We start from the raw sequence: 23,251 nt of genomic DNA, 5'->3' as shown, positions 1-23,251 counted from the left end.
GGAAGAAACAGCAACCCCGAGCACTGCTGGTGCTGTGACTTCACCTCTGCAAGGCCTCACCACCCCTTGCCTCTGGCGTGGCAGTCTGCGGCACTCGTTACTGCTCCCCCACTGACGCTACGGCTGCTTTCGCACCCTTTCCTTTGTGTTTTAGTATTAACCAAAACCACAATTAAAAATGCTGGAAAACACGGGAGACTTGTACATCTTTGTGAGCGAGGCGGTGCTGCCCACAACGCGCAGGGTGATCCTGAGTCAGGCGCCGGTCAGGCCGTTGCTCGCCAAGGCAGGTGGCAGGACAGAGGGCTCCGCCCCTACCGCGCCGGCGCCGTCCACCGGCAACCGCCGCCGAAGGCTTCCCGGCCTCGCTTTCGGGGTCCGACGCACGCCCGGGCCTGCAAGGCGAGAACCGGCCGTTCCGGGCCGGCGAGACCGGCCGAGCGCCGCCGGACAGGGCCCAGCGGCCCGGGGGCGCGGCCGCTGATGGGGCCCTGCCCCACCCCGTGACGCGCCGGGGCCACGCCCCCCGTCCCCAGCCGCGGGGGGCGGGGGGGAGCCGGGACGCTTTTTGACCCTCGTCCGTTTCCGTGTGGCGCGTGTCGCGGCGGAGCTCGCGCCGGCAGCCGGGCCCATGGAGCGGAGCGCGGCGGCGGCTGTGTGGCGGCTCCGCGCGACCGGCGGCCACCGGGACCGCGACGGCGACCGACGGCACCCGCCGCCGCGGGAGGACGGCGACCGCGACACGGGCGGGAAGAAGCGGGGCGGGCCGCGGCGGCGGCCGCTGCTGCCCGAGGCGCGGGGCGCGCCGGCGGTGCTGCTGTACCTTCTGGCGCTGCGGGCGCTGGTGCACGTCTCGCACCGGCAGCTGCTGAGCCAGACGGCCGCCGCCGGGCCCCGCGACTTCAGCGCCCCCCGCGCCAGGTACGGAGGGCGGGCGGGGCGGGGCGGGGCGGGGACTGCCCCTCCTGTCCGCGGCGGCGCCCGCCGGCCGTGGCGGTGGAAGCTGCGCCGAGCGGGCGGGCGGCGGGAGCCGCCGGGGCCTTCCCGTGTCACGCGAGCCGCGGGGCAGCGTCCGCCCGGGGTTACCCCGAGGGCGGCGGCAGCTGCGGTTGCCGTTTGCTTTCGGAGCGGGCCCCGGCGGGAGGCTCGCAGCGGCGACCTGGCCCTGCCTCCGGGCGGGCGCACGGGCGAGCCCCGCTGCCGCGCCCAGCCGCTGGTGTCGGTGCGGCGGGTGTGCGCGCCGGGCGTCCCGCGGGCTGGCGAAGCCGGTGACGGCCTCTTCCATCCGTTGCTGGGGTTGCTGTCCGTGGCGGAGCGCTTGTGTCTTCCCCTGCCTTGGCAAGAGCTCAGAGCTCGCTTGGACGCTTGCAGAAAGTAGGTAAAAATACTGTAAGGGCTCCAGGTCTCGTAGTGGCTGCTTCTTAAAGGCGTTATTTTGGGCTGATCAAACAACACATCCTCCGTAGTTTAATTCTTGTATTTATATATATTATATTGTACTTAGTGTCAGGGAAAGTTTCTCTGAAAATTTTTAGCTGGTGTAAATCTTGCGAAGGGTGCGCTTATTCAGACGTTCAGAGAAGAGCATGTATGCATATGCAGAACCTTGCTAAAGTCTTTAGCTTCTCCGTTGACCCTTTTGTTTCTTTTTTGGATTGATATGTTCAAACTGGAAAACCAGTAGTTTGGTTTAATATCATGATAGATAGGATGAGGAGCCCTGAATAAAGATCAGTACTATATGCCCATTACCGTAATGATCTTTGGCATCTAGACTACAGTTACCATCTAATTGGCTTTAGTCACTTACTGTGAGTCTTGAGGTAGAACAATGTAAAAAAAATGTTACAGTTGTAGATAAGTTACATACTAAATGTTGAATGTGTTGATGCTGAATGTGTAATTTATCTCTTACAGGGGATATCTTGACAACATAACAGCAATTGGGCCCAGAACAGTTGGAAGTCCAGAAAATGAAGTTCTTGCAGTTAACTACCTCTTAGAACAAATTAGGGCAATAGAAAGAGAAAGTACAGATGCTCACAAGATATCTGTAGACATACAGAGGCCCACAGGCTCCTTCAGCATTGACTTTTTAGGAGGCTTTACTAGTTACTATGCAAACATAACCAATGTCATAGTGAAGCTGGATCCCCGAAATGGAGCTGAGTATGCAGTGTTATCCAATTGTCACTTTGATTCCGTACCAAATACCCCGGGTAGGTCCACGTGTTCATTCTGCGTTTCTATGTACTACATGAGCCACAGAGCTTGGCTCACTGTCTTCTCATACCAAGTAGTGTTATAGCCACGTGCTAGAATACTGCATGTGTCAACTCGTCTGCTTGATTTCAGTGAGATTCAATATTTAGAGTGACAGATTGGTCCTACTAAAGTCGGGATTTCGCTTTCACTTTCTGGTAGGCAGCAAATTGCAGATACTGTATTTAGATTTCTAGAAAGCTGGGTTATATCAGCCTTTCTTGTACTTCACTGCTTATACATGTAGTTCATATGCTGCTTCTACCTCTTGTTCAGGTCTTTCCATACTTCTGTACTGATTTAATCCTGGCTTTCGTTTGACAACATCCTTTGTGCCAGAGACTGTTCCCACCCCCACTAACTAGTCTGTGTCTTCCCCTCCCTTTGCTGGTATCGTACTTTATCTCAAATTTTAAGTGTGATATCCTTAAGTTATGCCAATATTTTTTTTTTTTTTTTGAGCTTCTGTCTCAAAAGACTGTAGTGATCAAAGATTAAGGTTCTGTTGCCTTGGTAATGTGTACATGTCTCTCGCTGCTACTTTCACTGTCACTGTGCATATTCTCTTATTCTTGTCCTTCTCCATTTTTGTAAGTCTTATAATGTTAAATAATTATTGCAGCAAGAGTGTAAACAGCTTTGTAAATACATAGTTCCGACAGTGCCGAGAAGGTAGGGAACTGAAAACTGCATGAAAACGTTTTTTGTAACACTCAGCCACAAGTGTGTGCCTGCTATTGCAGTTGAAAAATACCTACAGATTTCAGTCATCAACAGTGAAGCTTTTACTGAAGCTTCATCATTTGCACCCCGCATGATATTTTGTTTTGGGGGGTGAACTTCTGCTCTTTAGCAAATGCAAATAGTCTTCATTATTGAGAAAACAGTTGAGTATTAGCTAGAGAAGCAAAGCACTTGCCATGTTCTTTGTGGCTTTTTTCTGTCAACAAATAATATACGGAACTTCTCTTTCTCCTCAATCATATTTAAGCAAGATGAGTTTCCAAAATAAGCTTAATAACTGCATGGTTATTACACTTGCTCTGTGATTTAGGAACTGCAGTGATGCTAATTACTGCATTTATAGTCCAGATATGGCTACCTAGACTTAGAAAGAATACTTCACAAGCATAATACAATGATTAGTGAAAACTCTTTAAATGGATGCCCTGTGTAAATGGTGTGTCTGTTTCTATGGGTTGTAACACAGGATTATGTCTACATCAAATACTTTACAGTTACTCGGACAGTAAAATATTTCACCAGCCTTGCACAGAGGTGCCAAAAAGTATTAGTGTTTGTACAGGATTATACAGAAATCTGTGGAGGAGCTAGAAATCAGCCTGTATGCTTGCCCTTAATCACAGAGCAGCCTAGCCCTTTACCATAACAGTGAGGAACTGCTCTGTCTTTCATTTTCTTGGTGTGAAACTTGCACATAACCTAAGCAAGAACTTTTTGTTTTCTATTCTCCTGTATTTCTATAAGTTATTTGCTTACAAATTTTTTCATTACCAAAAATGTGTTACTTAACCAGAATCAGCAGGACTCAGTGATCAATGAGTAATAGATTTGAAAAGCAGCTAATAAAACATAATCTGCTGTTGAGGCTTATGCATAACAAAATGAGTAAAACAAAACTCAGTAAACCATTAGAGCTTCAGTGTTAGAAAGCTTGGGTTCCTCATGAAGGAAGAACATAAAGTGTACACTCCTAAAAGATGTCTCTTGTTCTGATAGTACTAATTTTCAGCTTGTATGGCATATTTGATTCTTTTCTAATAAACTTAAAGGCAGAAATATCCTTGAAATTACCATTGCTAGCTGCTAACATGGTTTTCTTAGATTACCTATATTTGCTATAAAATCTGTTTTAACCTCCCATCAGTTTTGCTGTATATGAAGTATTTGGGGATGGTATTTTCTCTGTGCGCTTGTGTCATAGTCTATGGCTATATGGCTGCTTTAATCAGATGTAAATCTGTATGTCTGTTGAAACCAATAACTTACTTATCTTTCTTAGCTTCACGGTGAGGCAGATAAGTGATTAATCTTACCAAAAACTATAATCACTTTTCTGTGGAATTTTCAAAACAACAAAAGTTGGGTAAGAGTTCTACATGGCTAAGAGTAGACTACTGATAAATTCAGGAGGCAATATAATCAGGGCTTTAAATCAGGTATGTTGGGGGTGCTTTTTGGAAAGGTTTTGGCAGAACAAGGCATTAATTTCTGAGAAAGTGATTAGAGAACGGTGTATGGGAAAGATTTTGGTTTTATTTATTCTGAAGTGCTTCCATACAATAAGCAAAGGCTAAAATTTAGACTGAGATTTGTGTTTGTATCAGGAATACGCCCTTTTCATGCAGGGGGCAGATATGTCTAAATTTTGCCAAGTTACTGGCTTTGGAAAAGCTGGGGCTTTTTATGTGTAAATTAAACAGTTTTAGCAGCTAATGAGTCTGCCCCAATAGCACGCTGAGGCCTGACCACTCTGTCGTCATCTTGATGCATGTCAGCATCATGGAATGAGGTTAAATTTCTCTGTTCCCAAATTTTGTTGCTCAGGGTGGAATAGGGAGATGCTACAGCTTGCACTAAAATGAGGGAAATGGGGCAATGGGAGACTTTGGCTAGAAGATGGATGCTTAATCAAGATAAAAAATGTCAGGGCATGGGAGGAGGTGGGAGGATGTGAGATGAAGTCTAGAATGGTGTTGGATGAGGAACTCAAGAGAACAGACTACTGAGCTCAGAACAAAAGGGCTTTTCTGCAAAGAGAGAAGGATGGTAGAAAGCATCATATCATTAAAATACTGTATTGTAATGTATAATTTTAAGAATGTTTTTAAAGGTGTGAATTCTGGTGTTTCCCTTGCTTTATTTTGCAGTCTTGGCCTTATGTTTCTTTGAGGTTTTGTCCACTTCCTTGAATGCATTGTAACAGTGTAGAATGCTTTAGGGTGAGTTGTGTGGGAATGTTTCTTTTTTAAAATTGGAGTATGTGGTAAGTGAAAATTACGTCCTTGTTTATTTGTATTGTTCTTAGAAAAATAGATAATAATCACTTTGCTTGCTTAGTAACCTGGTTAGTCTACTTTTCTTGAATAGTGGTATTGGAGCTGATACTTCACTTGCTTAATTTTTGAACATTGTTTTTCTTTCTGCTGTTGCTTTTAACTAGTGTAGACAGGGTACAAGTAGTAGCAGAAAATATACTTAAGTTTGACATAATTGTGCCTCAGTTAGATTAAGTGACTGAGATAGCATAAAGCTTTTTTCTTTTCTGGTCTTTGTTGAAATTCTGTGTTTGTTGTAAGCCACACTATTCTGCTGATTATTTTAAGGTGCCAGTGATGATGCTGTTAGCTGTGCAGTGATGCTTGAAATACTTAACACACTTTCAAAATCATCAGAGCCCCTGCAGCATGCTGTCATATTCTTATTTAATGGTGCAGAAGAAAATATTTTGCAGGTGAGAATATGCCAGAACTGTAAAATATACATCAAAGCTGTATATTAAGACTGACAAAGGAAAGAGTAACTGCAGATGCAGCATGTATTTAATCTGTTGAAATACTAGTTAAATGTCAGTCTTAACACTCTGAGGAAAATGTATTTGATTTCAAAGGGAAAAATATACTTAGATTAAGAATATTGTCCATATTAATTTAATTAGAAGACTTTGATTTCCTGCATCTGTTTGTGTTGTGATATGTCTGCCTTGTCCGATCTTGAGTTATAATCATATATGATGAAAAATAACACTTAGGTCTGGAAGATACTTGACCTATATTTTTTTGTTTTCCCATCAAGGCTAGTCACGGCTTCATTACACAACATGAGTGGGCCAAGTCAATTAGAGCTTTTATTAACCTGGAGGCAGCAGGTGTAGGAGGAAAAGAACTTGTTTTTCAAACAGGTATGAGCTTGCATTGTGTCCAGTTTCTACGCTAGGATAATTTGATAATAAACGATGTAGGCTTGAAGGAGTAATGAAAGTGACTCATAAGCAAAAGACAGAACCTCTGTGCCTCTTTCCCAACCCTGTGCAGCAGATAAGTTACTCTCCATCTTTAGATACATGTGGGCTAAAGCACTGCCATTGAAGTTGCCACATAGGGGAAGCCTGTGTAGAACAGAATTACAGAAGTTGTATTTCTCTTTTACATCAACGTAATAAGGAGAAACCAGATTTGGATATCTCATATATTTTGCATGCTCATACTTTCGTATGCTTTATTTAATTTCTGCAGCAGTTCTTTCAGAATCTTTGCAGGGAGATGGTGGCATTAGAACTCCATCTGTTGCTCAGGAAGCAGCAAAACTGTGTTTTGTAGGCTACAGTTAAACTGCTTCATCCTTGTTTGACTGCAGACTTCCTTCTACTGCTGGAGCTACTTAATTGTTTCTTTGCATTGAATGCTTTAGTAGAGAGACTTTTCTCTAAACAATAATTTTGACGTGTGATACGTAGATGATAAATTGGAAGCTGCTAAAGGTTGTGACTTCTTTATTAGTGCTGGGTCTTTTTTGTGAGATGGCTTATCAGCCATCAGACACTGAACACCTGAGGCATCAGTGTTTCCCCCCCACCCCCAAGCGTAACTAATTCTTTCTCTCAAGTGCGAGGCATTCAGCCAATACAAATGCACTTAGTATATACCCTGTGGGGCAACAGCTTAAAACTCTGGTGAGTTCCTTTGCATTATTTATTTGTTACCATAAAGATACATATCTTAACAAAAGTTCAAAAAGTATTTGTTGTGAACTTTCTGTTTGTCTTTTGTTAGGACCTGAGAATCCTTGGCTTGTACAAGCATACGTAGTTGCAGCCAAACATCCCTTTGCCTCTGTGGTGGCACAGGAAATATTTCAGAGCGGTATTATCCCAGCAGATACAGACTTCCGTATCTACAGGGACTTTGGCAATGTTCCAGGTATGTTTTCAGAAGACATGTCAATGTGCATTTTGCAACCATTCATCTTTATAACAAGGAGACTGTTCTGGAGTTCACTATGTGAAGGTCCTTCAATTTGGTTTGTCTTTAAGTTTGGGAGCAAATTTTCCTGCTTTTTTTCTAAGGCAAGAGCCTTTAAATTTGTTTTTGGAGACTGCTTTAGGATGCTTTTTGGAGACTGCTGTTTTCCAGAAAGAAATTATGTGGTAGAAAAGTTTCCCGAAAATCAGGAAAACGTTCCAGGAATTAACAGGACGCTATGAAATATTCTGTTCTGAAACATTTTGGTAATGATGCTAATAACCTGCTTGCAGGAATTATATGTTTATACCTAATGGATAAACCAAAATAATCTTTTTTAAACATAGTGACTTAGTAATTAATACTCTTTTTTTTTTTTTTTTTTTTTTTTCTTCATAATCACAGAATCATCTAGGTTGGAAAAGACCTTGAAGATCATCTAGTCCATTAACCTAACACTGACAGTTCCCAACTAGACCGTATCCTTAAGTGCTACGTCAGCCCGACACTTAAACACCTCCAGGGATGGGAACTCCACCACCTCCCTGGGCAGCCCATTCCAACCCCTAACAACCCCTTCTGGAAAGAAATGCTTCCTAATATCTAGTCTAAACCTTCCCTGGTGCAACTTGAGGCCATTCCCTCTTGTCCTATCGCTTGTTACTTGGTTAAAGAGACTCATCCCCAGCTCTCTGCAACCTCCTTTCAGGGAGCTGTAGAGGGCGATGAGTTCTCCCCTGAGCCTCCTCTTCTCCAGACTAAACAACCCCAGTTCCCTCAGCCGCTCCTCGTACGACATGTGCTCCAGACCCTTCACCAGCTTCGTTGCCCTTCTCTGGACACGCTCGAGTAATTCAATGTCCTTTTTGTAGTGAGGGGCCCAAAACTGAACACAGGAATCGAGGTGCGGCCTCACCAGTGCCCAGTACAGGGGTAAGATCACTTCCCTGTCCCTGCTGATACAAGCCAGGATGCCATTGGCCTTCTTGGCCACCTGGGCACGCTGCTGGCTCCTGTTCAGCCGACTGTCAATCAACACCCCTAGGTCCCTCTCTGACTGGCAGTGGTGGAGTCCCCATCCCTGGAGGTGTGTAAGAGTCGGGTTGACATAGCGCTGAGGGATATGGTGTAGTTGGGAACTGTCAGTGTTGGGTTAATGGTTGGACTAGATGATCTTCAAGGTCTTTTCCAACCTTGATCATTCTGTGATTCTGTGTACGCTTCTAGCCTGAAAATAGAGTAGCTGTTTTTGTACAATATGTTCTTTATTTCTTCAGAATCGAACCTAGATCATAACTGGTAAATGAATTCTCATTGACCTCTGTTTTTTCAAAACAAATAGAAATTAAATAATTGAGTTGAATTAGTTTGTTCCTCTTTGTCCACTGGTAGAATCAAGGTCTGATTTGGTAAACCTCTGCAAATTTGTGATGATTCAGGTTACAGACAGAAGCTTTTTGCATATGCAAGTGGAGGGGGTGAGTGTTTGGGATGCACTGAATGTATAATTAATCGTGGAGACAACCTTTCTTTTCTGGTAAATATTTTTGTTTGTTTTTACAAACTTTGGACTTTTAAATTAAGAGGTTTCAGACTGGCTATTTGAAAAGCTGTTTACAAATTAGAAGTAAAAGGAACGCACCTTGGTATTTTGAGGTGTTTCTGTAGTTCCACGGTGCTGCTTTTCATTACTTTTCAGCATGGATCTCTATTGATGTTTTACAAGTAACTGTTTGGAAGCGCCTTGTATGACTTTTCTGAAGCTGAGATGATTAAGGATTTTCGTTGTTTCCAGTAAAGATCAGCTCCTGTACAGATACTGTGCAAATCAATACACTAGAAAGGACAGATATTTTAATACATTTTAAAAGTGTACTTTTTTAAGTACACCTGGAATCCCAATTAGTCTTCCTTCTACAAAGCAGATGATTTTGTTCATCTTTAAGGATAGTGAGTGGGCCACAAAGTAGAGCAAGGTTTTGTGTGAAGTATATCTGAGGCTTTCTCATGTTTGTTTCAAGGTTTTAGGTTTACATAACTTCAAACATGCTTCTTCTCTTTCTGTAGGAATAGATTTGGCTTTTATTGAAAATGGCTACATTTATCATACAGAATACGACACATCAGACAGAATTTTAGCAGAGTCCATTCAGAGAGCAGGTTGGTATTTCAAGTATTCAGTAATTTACTAAAGAGTAGTGTTGTAGCTGTTTTTTCATTTTGCTGTAAGACTACTATCGTGAGAAATTAATAATTTTAATTACACATTTAGAACATGCTAGACAATGTTCTAAAGAGGAAAGAATTAACTGAATGCATGTCTTTAAAATACAAAGGAAATATGTTTGGTCAACTTGGGAAGATAGACTTTATCAGCATTCAGTGATGTTGATTTGAAAGTAACTGTGGCATCTAATTAAGGTTATAATCTAGCTTTTGATACCTGACTGTTTAGCATTCTGTGTTCCTTTTCTCTCATTCATCATGAGAAGCTTATGGTTAAGTTGGTTGCATAGAGACTGATCTGCCAACAGAGGTTTTTCTTTTAGAATGGATCTCAGTCAGATTTATATGGTGGCACACAGACTGTGGATAAACAGGATATATTTTCTGCTAAGAGGTTGTGCTCATAGCAGGCTATTTGAGACTGCAGTAAAGAACATTACAGTAAGTTTCCCAGGAAAAACTAATATAATACTAAATGCCTACAGGATTTTTACCATTTCATCCTTTAAGCTTACACAAAAGCCAACTTAAATGACCAGCACAAATGAGAGTTTTAAACGCTTTCTTGCACCAATGCAGTTGGAAGACAGAAAGTAACACTTCTAAATGCGTGTTGGAAAGTTGGTTTTACTGGTCGTGGTGGTTACATAGAACATCTCGTGCTAAACATATCACACCTACAAAAAAAAGACAAACTTTTCAGCCAGTAAGCACTTTTACAGGTCAAGGAAAAGCAAAATGAAAGTTGAGAACAATTGGTCTCATTTGATTACATGTGTTTTGGCTGTACTTTGGGAAAGGAAGAGGTGGTTGATACCTGTAGGCCACAACAGAAAATAGCCTCCTCGTCTTCTGCCTTACAGTCATCTAGGGAAAGAAGGGCAGGTAATTCATCATCATTGAAAATGGGGTTTACGAGTGTCAAGGAGAAGAGGAGGAAGATTAAGAAATTATAAATTCTTCTATGGGTTAGCCTTGAAGTCCAGTGCTTTAGTATCATGCCTGAAGAAGGGCTTATGGGCTGAAAACTTGACTATTCCTTTCCTTGCAACAATGTTTAGATACATGAAGCTTCCCAAGTATATTTATTTTAGTGACAGCTGTATAGACTAACTCCTGAAAATACTATGCTGTGCGTACCATCAAATATTTCAGAATAATCATTTGTATATCACATCTTTGTTGAGGATATTTCACTACAAGAACCCTTATATTTAAAAGAATGCTGGGTACTAGTTCATCAACCCTGATGTAGTTATTTTGTGTATCTGCTTTTTTAATAGGTGACAATATTCTAGCTGTCCTAAAATATCTAGCAACATCAGATAAGTTGGCTAAATCTTTTGAATATCGACATGGAAATGTTGTGTTCTTTGATGTACTTGGTTTATTTGTCGTGGCTTATCCTGCTCGCATTGGCACGATCATGAACTATATTACAGCAGCAACTGCTTTTCTTTATTTAAGTAAGAAATTATTACAACCCAAAACCAGAGGTAAGTCTAATTCTTAAAAAAAAATCAATCACATTACTCTTCAGCAAATAGCAGTTAGTAGATGGAGAAGTGTTCAGGTGATTAAGACATCCTTTTAGATAAACTTCAGAAATAAATTTTAGGTGTGCGGTATGCCACAGAAGTTGCTTGGTGTTTAAAGCTCTCAAGTGTGAATAATTATGATAAAGGCTATGATAGGCCTGAATGTCTGTCATTTATAATCATGATTCATATCTCTTATCCTTTCATGAAGATTAAAATTAAGTCTTTTAAAGATCTGAAAATAGAAAAAAACTTTGCATAGTATCTATGTAAAGTTTTTGTTCTGTTAGGTAGGGCTTCAAAATCATGTTTCTTTAACACCTGTCTGTAGGCTGGAGCAAATAAGAATGGGGGAAAAAGATAACAAAGATTAATAAAGGGTGTGAAACAACTGAAATCTTCTAGTTAGACCTTTTCAGGTATGTGTATGAACGTACCTGTTTAAAAAAAAAAAAAAAAAAAAAAACAAAACCTCAACCCAAAACAAACATTACCACCCCACCCCCAAAATCCAACAAACATTTTTGGAGTAAGAAGAAGTTATAAGAAAATCAACTCCAGGTTTTTGCAGGGTTTGTTTTGGGTTTTTTTTTTTTTGAGACTTTATAGATGGTAGAGTGGTTCTGCTGGTTTCCTAGAGAATTTTTTGCTATTGGGAACATGGTAATCTGCAAAATACACTAGTGCTCTGAGAATAAATCTTGCAGCAGGGAAGACTGCAAAAAGACTTGCAAAGAAATGGCCTAAGTGATTGAGACCATGCTGTTAAGAAAAGTTCAGAGTGGACTCCTCATGCAGTTTTATTTTAGTCATTAAAGCAATTATACTGTGGGGTAATTACAATCTTGATGATAGTCTGCATTAGAGTACATACTATTGAATGAAACTTCGCTTTTCTTCTTCACAGCTATTCATAACCTGAAGAATTTCTTCACTGCATTCGGCTTAACACTGACAAGTTGGGTCTGCACACTGGTGACAGTCCTTCTAGTGGCAGTGTTTGTCTCTGTGATTGGACGGTCTCTTTCTTGGTACACCCATTTCTATGTTTCTGTGTTTCTGTATGGCACTGCAGCTGTAGCTAAGCTCGTTCTTGTGCACACACTAGCCAAGAAGTTCTTCTATAAGGTAAGCTTGACGTTGTTGCTAATGTTGAAGGGTAATGTAGCATTTAATCTGTGGAAGTCTTAATTTCTGAGTTGATTAAAAAGATGCAAAATTTTTTCTGTATTGGACAGAAGTATTTAAAATGTTGCTGTAAAAATTGCCTTATCTAAGCATAGGGATTGCTCTACTAAGTCAGTCAAGATTGAGATTGAATAGTTAAGAGCTTTGCGATTTAAGGCTTTCTCTTTGCTAATGACCTTTAGAAGCTGCCTCAGAAAAAGAGGCAAAAGCCTACTAGAATACAGTATAAGGTACTGTTTCTTTCCCTATCTGCACATTCCCTTTCTGCCATCACTTCGGTGATGAGAGATCAGTGCAACAGCTGGAAAATTTAGGTTTTTGGATACCTTCCAATATTCATGATAATCACAGAATCGACATATATAGTTGAATGTTCTTTGAATCTTTCCAGATTCTTGCCTCCGAATGTACTGGTATGACAGCTTCCCTAAATTTAATAATTTATTTTGATACAGTACCTCCTTATGTATCTTTTAATATTTTTATTCCTTATTTAATCTAATTTGCCATTTACATTTTGTTGTGAAACTTGGAATTCCAGTTCTTTCTGGTTTATTTTATTAAGCATGTTGTTTTGCTGATGTATTTTTATTAATAAACTTCTAAGTAAATAGAATAATTATTTTTCAGATGGTTCATATGAAAGCTTTTTTGTTATATCTATCAGAATTTCTAGTTCTGTCATATTCTCTTCTAATATAGTATTCTGTGCTGTACAGAGCTTTCTACGTGAAGCTGTTGTAGAAATTTGAATAGTCACCCCTCCCTCCATGATTATTCTGATTGTTAGTTGTTTTGACCACAGCTGGAGGTCATAGACTCATAGAATAACCAGGTTGGAAGGGACTTCGGGGATCATCTGGTCCAACCTTCCTTGGCAAAAACACAGCCTAGACAAGATGGCCCAGCACCCTGTCCAGCTGTATCTTGAAAGTGTCCAAAGTTGCAGAATCCACCACTTCCCTGGGGAGATTATTCCAATGGCTGATTATTCTCACTGTGAAAAATTTTCCTCTTGTGTACAGTTGGAATCTCCCCAGGAGTAACTTGTACCCATTACCTCTTGTCTTTTCCATGTGACTCCATGTAAAAGGGGAGTCTCCATCTTCTTTGTAGCCACCCTTTAAATACTGGAACATGGTGATAAGATCTCCCCTAAGCCATCTCTTCTCAAGGCTGAACAAACCCAGTTCTCTCAGCCTTTCCTTATACAGCAGGCTTCCCCGTCTTTTGATCATCTTTGTGGCCCTTCTCTGGACCCTCTCCAGCCTGTCCACATCTTTTTTGTGGTGGCCTGACAAGCACTGAGTGGAGTAGGATAATGGCTTCTTTATCTCTGTTGGTGATGCTCAGCACCCTGCTGGCTTTCTCTGCTGCAGCAGCGCACTGTTCATTTGTATTGAGCTTGTCCACCAGGACCCCCAGGTCCCTTTCCACAGAGCTACTCCCCAGCCAGGTAGATCCCAGCCTGTGCTGTACTCCTGGATTATGTTTCCCAGGTGCAAGACCTTACACTTGTCCTTGTTGGACTTTATAAGGTTCTTGTTAGCCCACTCTTCCAGCCTACCCCAGTTATCCTGCAGGATGTCTCTCCCTTCCAAAGTGTCCACTTCCCCACTCAGTTTCGTATCATCAGTAAGCTTCATCAGGGTGCATGTCATCCCATCATCACTGATAGGCCATGTTCTTTTCTGCAATAGGTAAAGGTCATTTAGGCCCCTGCAAGGCTTGGTGAAGATTTGGTGTGTTACCTCTTCATTGCTGTCATTTGTCATGCTTACTGTCCCATCTACCTTTTTTGCTCAATATTCTGTTTTATGGACTAACCAACACAATTTAATTTGCATAATAGTGTCATAATTATAGCTCATCACAATCCCATATGTTTAGATGATAGTTTAATGGTTTTGTATTAAAAACAAAAAGGGCCTTGAGGTGGTGCCCAGATGATGGTCTTCCAGGGGAAAAGTGGACTACTTGAGCTTGTTAGGCCTAGCTTTTAGGCGCAGTAATACTTAGTCGTTCAGCTTGCTGTTACTTCTCAGCCATTTGTACAAGTTTATGCAAGGGAATTTAGGAAGCTTAAGTTGTCAGCCAAATCCAGCTTCAACCAAGTATTTGAAGAAGTTTTAAGAACTTACTGAAACTTCATTGTATGGAAAGTTCTGGGTGGATCCATCATGTCCTTATCTGGAAGTGGGTTTTTTAATTTTGTGGGAGAGTGTTAACTGGTATATGTATGTTAAATATATGTATGTGGTGGTGCCCTTTTGTGAAAAAGATGAGCCATTTATAAAATAGATGCAATGTTATGATTTTCTAGTCCTTCAGAAGAGCTGATGGGAGAGCATACTTTTCACTAACTGTTCAGCTGTTCCAGCCTCTGGATCTGCTTCTTGCCTGCTGATTGTCTGATCAGCAGATCAACCAACTTGATTTCATGAGTCTCTTAAATTTCTTGCATGCTGTAGCTTGCAATACACCATACAGTTTATGCTGCCTCTGTAATTTACCTTGTACTTAGAGTTGCATAAAAATTTTGGAAGCTAATCTCTCACTTGGCTACCACAGGCAATGCCTGGGTGTTTTCTGTTAGTGGCTCTAGAACTTGTGAGTTAATAAGCTTTTTGTTTTGAAATAGATTTGGCAACTCATATGTTTCTTTTCCCCCTCCTTTTTTTTTTGTTTCTTCTCAGCCCAAAACTGAACTAGATGCTTCCTGATAGCCATTGTTCATGCCAGCAGTCCTTCTTGCTACTAGCAGGATTCACAATTAAGAATTCCGCACTACAAACACTGCGTCATTGCCCATGTAACTTAAAAAAACCCCACAAAAACAGACCACATTTTTGATGGTTAAACATCCTTCTTTTTTGAAAACATACCAAGTATTATCTGACCCATGCATATCTTTCCTCAAAAACAAATAATATATTTTAAAAAGCTGTGCCATGACATATGTATACAATGTTTGTGCACTAGTAACAGTGCTTGTATAAGAAGTACATTAACGGCTACTGTTCAAAACCAGGTTTACAATCTCAGGAGATACAGATAATTTTTCACACATAAACGCAACATAACTTTTTTTATATGCTACACAAATACCAGTGCTTTTTATGAAGAGGCCCTGTTTGCCTGTGTACCTGAAACATTAGCCTTCCATCTTCTGGTATTGTCATTTCTATGTTCCCTTCTTCCCTCTGCCCCAGGAGCCCATGTAATCTCTTTTCCAAGCTATGTCAGAGCAGATTTAAAAATAAAAAAAGGGTATACTGTTATGGATAACTCCGAATGGTAAGAGAATGGTGAGATGATGCTTGTCAAAATTGTTTTGTCCAAGGAAAACAATTATATACAAAAAATACAGATTTTTTTTTTTCTATGTGTTCCCTTGAGATGTGATACATGGAATATGCTCAGTAATGACGGTAGTTGCTTTTTTTGTTACAGAATATGAATGAGCAGTACCTGGGAGATACTTTTTTTGATGCTTCGTTGATGATTTGGTCTTTAGCATTGGCTATGATTACTCGGATGGGCCTTTGTTCAGCATTCATTTGTATGTTATGGGTAGCATTTCCTTTACTTGCGAAGCTCATGATTCATAAAGAATTCAGCCAAAAAGGTATGAGTTTTGAGGGGGGGAGGTTGTATTTCAAAAATCTCTGCCCCTACTATTGATTATTGAGTGTTTTCCACCAAATTCTATTATTTAAGCAAAAGAAATCCCAAACTCTGAATTTAAAATAGTCAAAGGAACCATGTGAGATTTTTGTTACAAGAAAAAGTGTTCTTGAACTTTTCTTTCACAGTTTGAAACTATGGAGAAGGTCTTTAAAAGAAAATACAGTGAATAACACCCTGTGTCTCAGGCTAAAAAGAACAATACTATGTGGGGTTATTAATAACTGATCAGATACTTGGATGGACAGTAAAGGTTCTTAAAAAATACTGTAATATTTAAACAGTGTTTGGAACAGAACACTTGTTTAAGTTGTTTTCTTTGTAATACAAGAATAGTTCTGTGATGTTTATGAAAGAGTTATATTGGCATTGGCTATGCAAAATGATATCCCCTTTCCATATCCATGTCAGGGATGAGGACCAGTGTTGTGTATTGAGCCTTGCAGCAGCATATGGATATGTTAGTAAAGCTGTGTGTTTATGTCCTTTTAAGCTTTTATGGTTTTTTGTGGGTTTTTTTTCTGTTCCCTATAGGTGCCACAATGAAGTTTGTCATGATGTACATGCTGGGAATGTTTGTTCCCTATCTGTATATGATGTATCTTAGTTGGACTGTATTTGAAATGTTTACACCTATCATGGGACGAAGTGGTTCAGAAATTCTACCAGACGTGGTGTTGGCTGGATTTATTGTGGTCATCACTATGATTCTGTCATCCTATTTTGTAAGTAGAACTTGTAAATGTTGTTTAAACCTTTTAAACTTTCTCTAGAGTTTAGAATCAATGTTTTTCTAAATAAATACTTGAAGTTAATGATAATTTGACATCTTAAATGTTACAGGAAACCTCTAGGAAACATGTCGAAGATTCCATGTTTTGTGTTAGTCAGAGAAAAGTCATTGAAGCAGGGATTATAAAAATGTATCTGCTCAGTGATGATGTAGTAAAGATTAGTGTAAAATACACAATGCTGGCATTGATTTTTGGTGAAGTATAGTATGTGGCTGAACAATACATATACTACACTTAAAAAAATTCTCAGGTTTTTTTTTTGTTATGAAGATTCTACATTCTTGTTGGCAGATATTTTAAAAAATAAATTTTTGAAAGATCTGGGAAGTACTTGTATTCTTTTTGGTTTTAAATACTGAGATTACAAAAAAGTGTCTTGTGTCAGGTAGTACTTGCAAAAATATCTTTTTAATGTACTTTCAGTTCTATAATTGGATTTTAGAGTTATACAAATAGTGTCTTGTTTCTGAAGTCTTGCAGTTTTATAACTGGGCTGTCTTTTTGTTCTCTAGATTAACTTCATTTACCTTGTCAAAAGTACAAAAACGACGCTAATAACTTTAACTACTGTGTTTGTAGTCACTCTGATTCTCGTTTGTAGTGGAATCTTCTTTCCTTACAGTTCTGATGCGGCTAATCCGAAGCCTAAGCGTGTCTTTCTCCAGGTAAGAAAAGCCTTGCATGTCATATTGACTCTGTTGGTTGCAAGAGTGTTTGGTTTTTACAAAGCTTAACCCCTCTGACCCCAAAAAGAGTGACTGGCTTGATTTAAAGGCTTTGATTATTCCTGAAAGAATTGTTAATGTTTCCCTTATTCTTGTGTTCAGTTCATCTGTGTCAGTAGAGCAGGGTTTTTTAGGTTTTAAGTAGGAGGGTTGAGTAAGCAATGATAATTCAAAAAGTGAACGTGATGGGAGATGAGAAAATACAGGCACAGTCATCTTCTGAATGCAGGTATTTTTATGCTATGTTTCTTTTATCTGAGTAACACTATATAGTCATAAATACTCAGATATGTGTGTTCAGTGCATACTGAAAATGCAGTAGACCATAAGGATTGACATAGAGGATATTTTAGTATCACAGGCTCCATCATCTTTCTGTGTATATTTTTTTTTCCTCTTCTTCTAGCACACGAGCAGAAGATTTCATGATCTAGGTGGAAATGTGGTTAAAAGTGACTCTGGTATATGGATTAATGGATTTGATTATAATGGAATATCTCACATAACTCCCCATGTACCTGAAATCAATGACACCATTAGAACTCCATGTGAGGAGCAGGCTCCTTTCTGTGGCCTTCCTTGGATTCTTCCAGTGCACTTCATGTTCCGGTTGGTGTGAACACTGCTTCACTTGAGCACTTAACTGCCAAAGCACATTGGTCATTTGTGCAATCTTGCTTATGTAAGGAAAGGAAAAGTAAGGCTAATCTTGGTCTAGGAGTAAATTATCCTCCCACTTTTGAAGACACCCAAATTTCTGTCTAGGTGCAGTGTCTTCTGCCAGAATCTGCTGCAGGATCTGTAGAAGTTGATGTGTGGAAAATTGATGTTAGCACCAGGTGGAGGTGAAGGGGAGGGCCTTTAAGGACAGTTCAGAGTAAGAGTATGTATGTCTATTCCCTTCTTCCCCCACTAACCCTGGCTGATAGCAGAGGAAATCTAGAGTAACTGATCTCCACAGAAGAATATTAGCAGTTTGAAGATGCAAATATTCCTACTGATGTTATTCTTTTGTAAATTAAGACAGATGAAGGTAACGAATGAACACACTGGTGACTGTTTTTCTATTAATATGTCCTTTAAATATTTTTCTGGCCACAAGTTGCTAATTTTACCTGACTTCTACTAGAATCAGTAGCTATTGAATATTTCATTTAGTAACAGCACAGTCAGCTATACTATACAAAAACTTTTTGGCTTCTCATATTTAGTACCTCCAAGTGTTGCACTGAGACAAAGTTAAAACTTTTTTTTTTTTTAACAGGAAAAACTGGTATCTTCCTGCTACAGAAATTTTTCCTAAAAGCCCCATTCACTTTAAAGTTCTGTCCAAGGAGCTGATGCCCTGGAACTCTGTGAGGTTAAGCTTTGAATTATCTGGTGAGTGACTGGTTTGTGATTTCTGTTTATTTTTATGCCCCTAATAAATCAGGTTTTGACTCTAGTACTGCAGGTTCTAGTACCATTGCCAAGATAGCAAGCTTTGTGAGATTCAGTTTTATAACACACTAGAAGTTGTGGGTTTTGTGTTGCAGTTGTTACTTGGGTGACTGATAACCTTGTCTGTTTTGAGTAAACCTTGATCTTTTTATAGCAAGTCCTTTCTTAAAGTACATTTTATAGCTCTGTCCTTCTCCTACATCATCATCTCATTTATCTTACTGCTTAGAAATAATTGGAGCCTCTTCTGTAGAGAAGACAGTTGTATCGTGTTTAGGAAGACATGGATAGTAATACAGAGATAACATACTACTACACAGGAAAATAGAGGATTGTTGTACCTCCACCTGCTGATACATTATCCCTGTCTCTGCAGGTCCCAGTCACATGTCTCTGTATGTTCGGCCACATGAAGGGTCGGCTCTGTCCAAGTGGTCTCTCGGGGATGGTACACCAGTTGCTAGCTTAGGAGGAGACTACTTTGTGTTTTACTCTCATGGGCTGCAGGCTACACCGTGGCACTTCTGGGTAGAACTGACGGTGAGTCTGCCATGATCCCTTGGTGTGCCCTGTTATCACCATTTATACATTCTTATGTGAAAAATGTCATAATAACTTTATTAAGCTTTGTTTTATTTGATAGATCCTAATTCTAGCTTCCCTCTTTTAATTTGTCCCTCAACTTTATGTATCAGCTCACACCGTTCCAGTGGGATTTATGATCCTCCCCATTAACTTGCCAATGAAGAACTTTATGCAGATCTGTGTGCTTTTATTATGTGTTTAACAGTGTCTTATTCTTTGGGTAAATATTACAAGAACCTTTGAAAGTTCAGAAAGTCCCTCATTCCTTCCTGGATCTGGCAGTCTAAACACTTAATCAAATAATCCTCTGAGGGTACTTGATAAAGGTAGACAGGGATCTGCAGTGTGACAAGCTTTGCAAGATTGATAGTTGTAAAGCTAGGCAGCAAAGGCTTTCCATCCTAAGGATTCACAATAGAAAGATCAGTCTAAATACTGTATTGGAGTCCATGTCTTGATTTGTCAGCAAAACCAACAGATATAAATGTTGAAGTCAGAGCAAGTGCAAGCTATGAAATACGTCAGAGGCACTATGATCTAATGCCCAGTTGCAATTCAAACTGAGCTCATCAGGTAATCAGACTGATACATTTGAAGATAGGAAGTGTTTTAACGTATAGGACAGCGAGCTGCAGGATGAAGTTTTGTTGCGTAAAAACTGTAGAAAAGTACATCTGGATTGATCTTACGTTTAAAAGCCATAAACAATAATAAAGACTTTCTTGCTCTTTTCTCACTTTTAGGCCCCAGAAAAGCATCCTGATGGAATAGTCTCCCTTGCCATAGCAGCACATTACTTTTTTGGGGAAGATCAAAAGTCACCTCAACTCTATGCCTTGCTGGAGAGGTTTCCAGACTGGACGTTTTCTTCTGGTTGGTCCTGCACTTACGACCTTTTTGTCTTTTAAGGTTGACAGTAATGCAGCACTAATAGGGTAATCTCTCTGATGCAGAATGCTGTTGTAGCAGACACTTTCTAACAAGATGCCAGAGACTTTCACAAGAATTTAAAGTACTTTGGCAACAATGGTGTTTTTTTGGCAGTGTGACTATTAAAGACTACTGCTGTCTTGGGGATATAGTGATACTTCGTGTCAATATGGATACAGTTCACCCTGGTTCTGCCACTGAAACTGCAGCTTGACTAGTGGGTTTCTTAAAATGAAAACTGCATTTGAGGAAGTAACGTTAGCATAATACGATGGCAATTGAAATGAAAGGGACTCATGAAATTATTTTGATGTTATGTAAAATAGAAGTGTACTTCACACACATATGGGACTACCACCTACCAATACTACCCGTCCTGTTAAAGTATGACCTTCAGCTAAAAGATGCTTATTCACATGGTGGGGGAGCAGAGATGGCAAAGTCCTAGATGTTCCTTTTGTCACTGGATGAAGTCACTGAAAGCTATGATGCTTGTGTAGGTTGCATTCCCAGTCCTTGGCAAAGGCATAATGCAGAAAAAATATTATGATGGAATGTGGTAATTATTTATCTAGATTATCTTCTCCAAATAATAGGTTTCTGTTAAAAACTTGGTTCCTACCCTTCTGCCTGTCTCTTCAGTGTTACAACTTGAGTGGGTAAGTTTGACATATCATCTTGCAGTTTTGTTCCTGCTGGGATTTTTCAGTATCAGCATATAAGCATGTGACTTGCTCTCTTGTATGTAAGAGTGCTAAGTCCCCACTCCTTTATGTGGATGTCTTATAATTAGTCTACTCTAAATTTCAAGTTAGCCAGTTCCAACAAATTAGAAGATAATTGTTGGTATCTCCTCTGGAGAGACTTTTGGTAATGTGACAGTATAGCACTTTGCTAATACATTTAACCATTTCTTAAAATACGCTTTGCTTTCCATAAGGAAAACACCGAAAAGAGTCATTTTTAAAAAGATGTCTAATATCTCTGGTCTGCTCTTGTTTTAGTTCCACAGGATGGGTTTTATAAATGACCGTGAGTGATTTAGAATATCTTCCAGTTTTAATTGACAAGCTTTGAGTTCAGAAGCCACTGACCTCTTCAGGGTTTTTTTTATACTCCCAGGTTTTTTTCAGTGCAGTGTAATAGTTAATGTTTGTTTCTCAAATTCAAAGAACCGTGTGCCTGAAAACTTTGTGCTTTTTTCCAAACTGTATATAAAACATTCTGTGACAATCAATACCACACTACAAATTGTACAGATGAGTATTTTGTTCATCTCTTGAGTATTGTCAAATCACATACAAAGCAGATTTTGTGCATGCATCATCATTTTGAGTAAAAAACATGCTAATACTGGGAAGTTTGTGGGGCATGTGAAAGAAAATTTTGTGACACTTTGTGTGAGCTGTGATGGACAGCAGCTCCCTGATAAGGTGTTTTTCCTTAAAATTGTTCTGTAGTTGTGTACAATAGTAGCAAGAAGCAGTTTCATTTGTTGCAAGGTACATTTGTGAAGACTGTCAGCTGACTCATGGGTTAGAGTAAGAGGTTTAATTATGTAATCATAATGAACTGGCCATCAGTATCTTAAAACCAATGGGTCTTTCTACATTAACATGCATTAATCATCACTCGATTGTATCTGATTCAAAATTACAATCCCTATATTACGCATTTATTTTTTTAAAAATGTTTTATTAATGATTTGAAAAATGGAGTTTTGGTTCATAACTCTTGTGCCTTGAATCAACAAGTGTTTAGTACTGCACTCTAGCTGGTACACAGCTAGTTAACTAAAGCTGCACTGATATTTACCACCTTCCTCAGTTTTGATTTTTGTTTTGTTTTGCCTCTGATTTAAAGCTTTGAAAAATGCTGTATGAAGAATTTGTACTGAGAGCCAAAAATATAAAAATGTCTGTTAGCAACTTCTGAAACTTAGTGAAGCAGTAGCTTTTGCTATCTCAGGATTTAACTTTTATTAAATAATTTAATTGAGGGATATCTAGTATCTTGTAAATTTCTGTCTTTTAAATAAAAGTGAAACTTAGTGAAACTCGGTCTTTCAGCATGATTAAAGGCAATTTTGAGTTGGTTTTATGAATTGCACTAATGGTTTATTTAAGCTTGGGGTAGAAATACTGTGAAGTGTTACTGCAGTTAGACAGCTAGTTGGAGCTACGTGGAAGGTATGCATGGCCAAAGAATGTAAAAATTATCTGAGCTGAGAAGTGTTAAAATGAGGGCACTGGCTGGTTGCCTGGAAAGGAGAGAAAGGTGGTTCTTGAAACAAGATGTGTTATCGAAGAGTCACTGGTAGCAGAGCTAAGTATTCTTTGCTAAACTTATAGTTGAAAGCAAATTCACTGTTGATCACAGGTAGAAAAACAGGATGGAATGTTATGCTAATTGTTTCAGTGTTCATCTGCTTCCCCACTCAGTACAAGCAGGTTAGTCTTCTGCTACTGTAGTTTATTATTTCTCATTGAAAGTATTGTGTGTCTTATTCTGTGAAATATCAAAAAAGCAAGCAGCTGGTAATTTTAAGGATAGAAGGGCATGGGAGTAGAAAAGTCTTTATTCTTACCGAGGGCAGTAAGCAGCTAGCTGACTGGAATTCCCCTATGCTTATCTGAAGCAATTTACATCCACAGCCTTTTCTAAATTGCTTCTAAATTGCTTTACTCTTCCTTAGTGCTAGAGTTCTTCCCTGACTTTTGATGGCTTTGAGAATCTGTTACGTAACAGAGTACTATGTATGTTAATAGAGAACATATCAGAAATAAGCATTTTATCAATTTAAACATGTCCTGGCAAAGGAGGCCCGTACATGTTGTGGTTACACAATCCAATGCAACATTAGATTGTGTCACTGTACCTTCAGATTGCCTGTC

The 23,251-nt window shown here is 39.7% G+C and overlaps 1 protein-coding gene across 1 annotated transcript; it reads left to right on the top strand.

Moving 5' to 3' along the window:
• The first annotated feature begins 631 nt into the window (after positions 1–631).
• On the top strand, positions 632–22,461 carry ERMP1 (endoplasmic reticulum metallopeptidase 1). Its single transcript, XM_074813433.1, has 15 exons — positions 632–921; positions 1,918–2,219; positions 5,610–5,737; positions 6,079–6,184; positions 7,056–7,202; positions 9,312–9,404; positions 10,754–10,966; positions 11,916–12,136; positions 15,650–15,824; positions 16,418–16,608; positions 17,190–17,342; positions 17,809–18,011; positions 18,667–18,782; positions 19,219–19,382; positions 20,171–22,461. The coding sequence occupies exons 1-15, from the start codon at positions 632–634 to the stop codon at positions 20,333–20,335; spliced, it is 2,667 nt and encodes an 888-aa protein (XP_074669534.1). The 3' UTR covers positions 20,336–22,461.
• The last annotated feature ends 790 nt before the right edge of the window (positions 22,462–23,251 follow it).

This window comes from Strix aluco, chromosome Z, assembly GCF_031877795.1.
Source record: "Strix aluco isolate bStrAlu1 chromosome Z, bStrAlu1.hap1, whole genome shotgun sequence".
Classification (NCBI taxonomy): Eukaryota; Metazoa; Chordata; class Aves; order Strigiformes; family Strigidae; genus Strix; species Strix aluco.
This window is presented reverse-complemented; position numbering and strand designations above follow the sequence as displayed.

Excerpts from the sequence above, each read along its gene's own strand:
- ERMP1 (XM_074813433.1), top strand. The coding sequence starts at position 632 with ATGGAGCGGAGCGCGGCGGCGGCTGTGTGGCGGCTCCGCGCGACCGGC. Across the intron at positions 15,825-16,417 it reads TAAAGAATTCAGCCAAAAAG|GTGCCACAATGAAGTTTGTC; the intron begins GTATGAGTTTTG and ends TGTTCCCTATAG. Across the intron at positions 17,343-17,808 it reads CTAAGCGTGTCTTTCTCCAG|CACACGAGCAGAAGATTTCA; the intron begins GTAAGAAAAGCC and ends CTCTTCTTCTAG.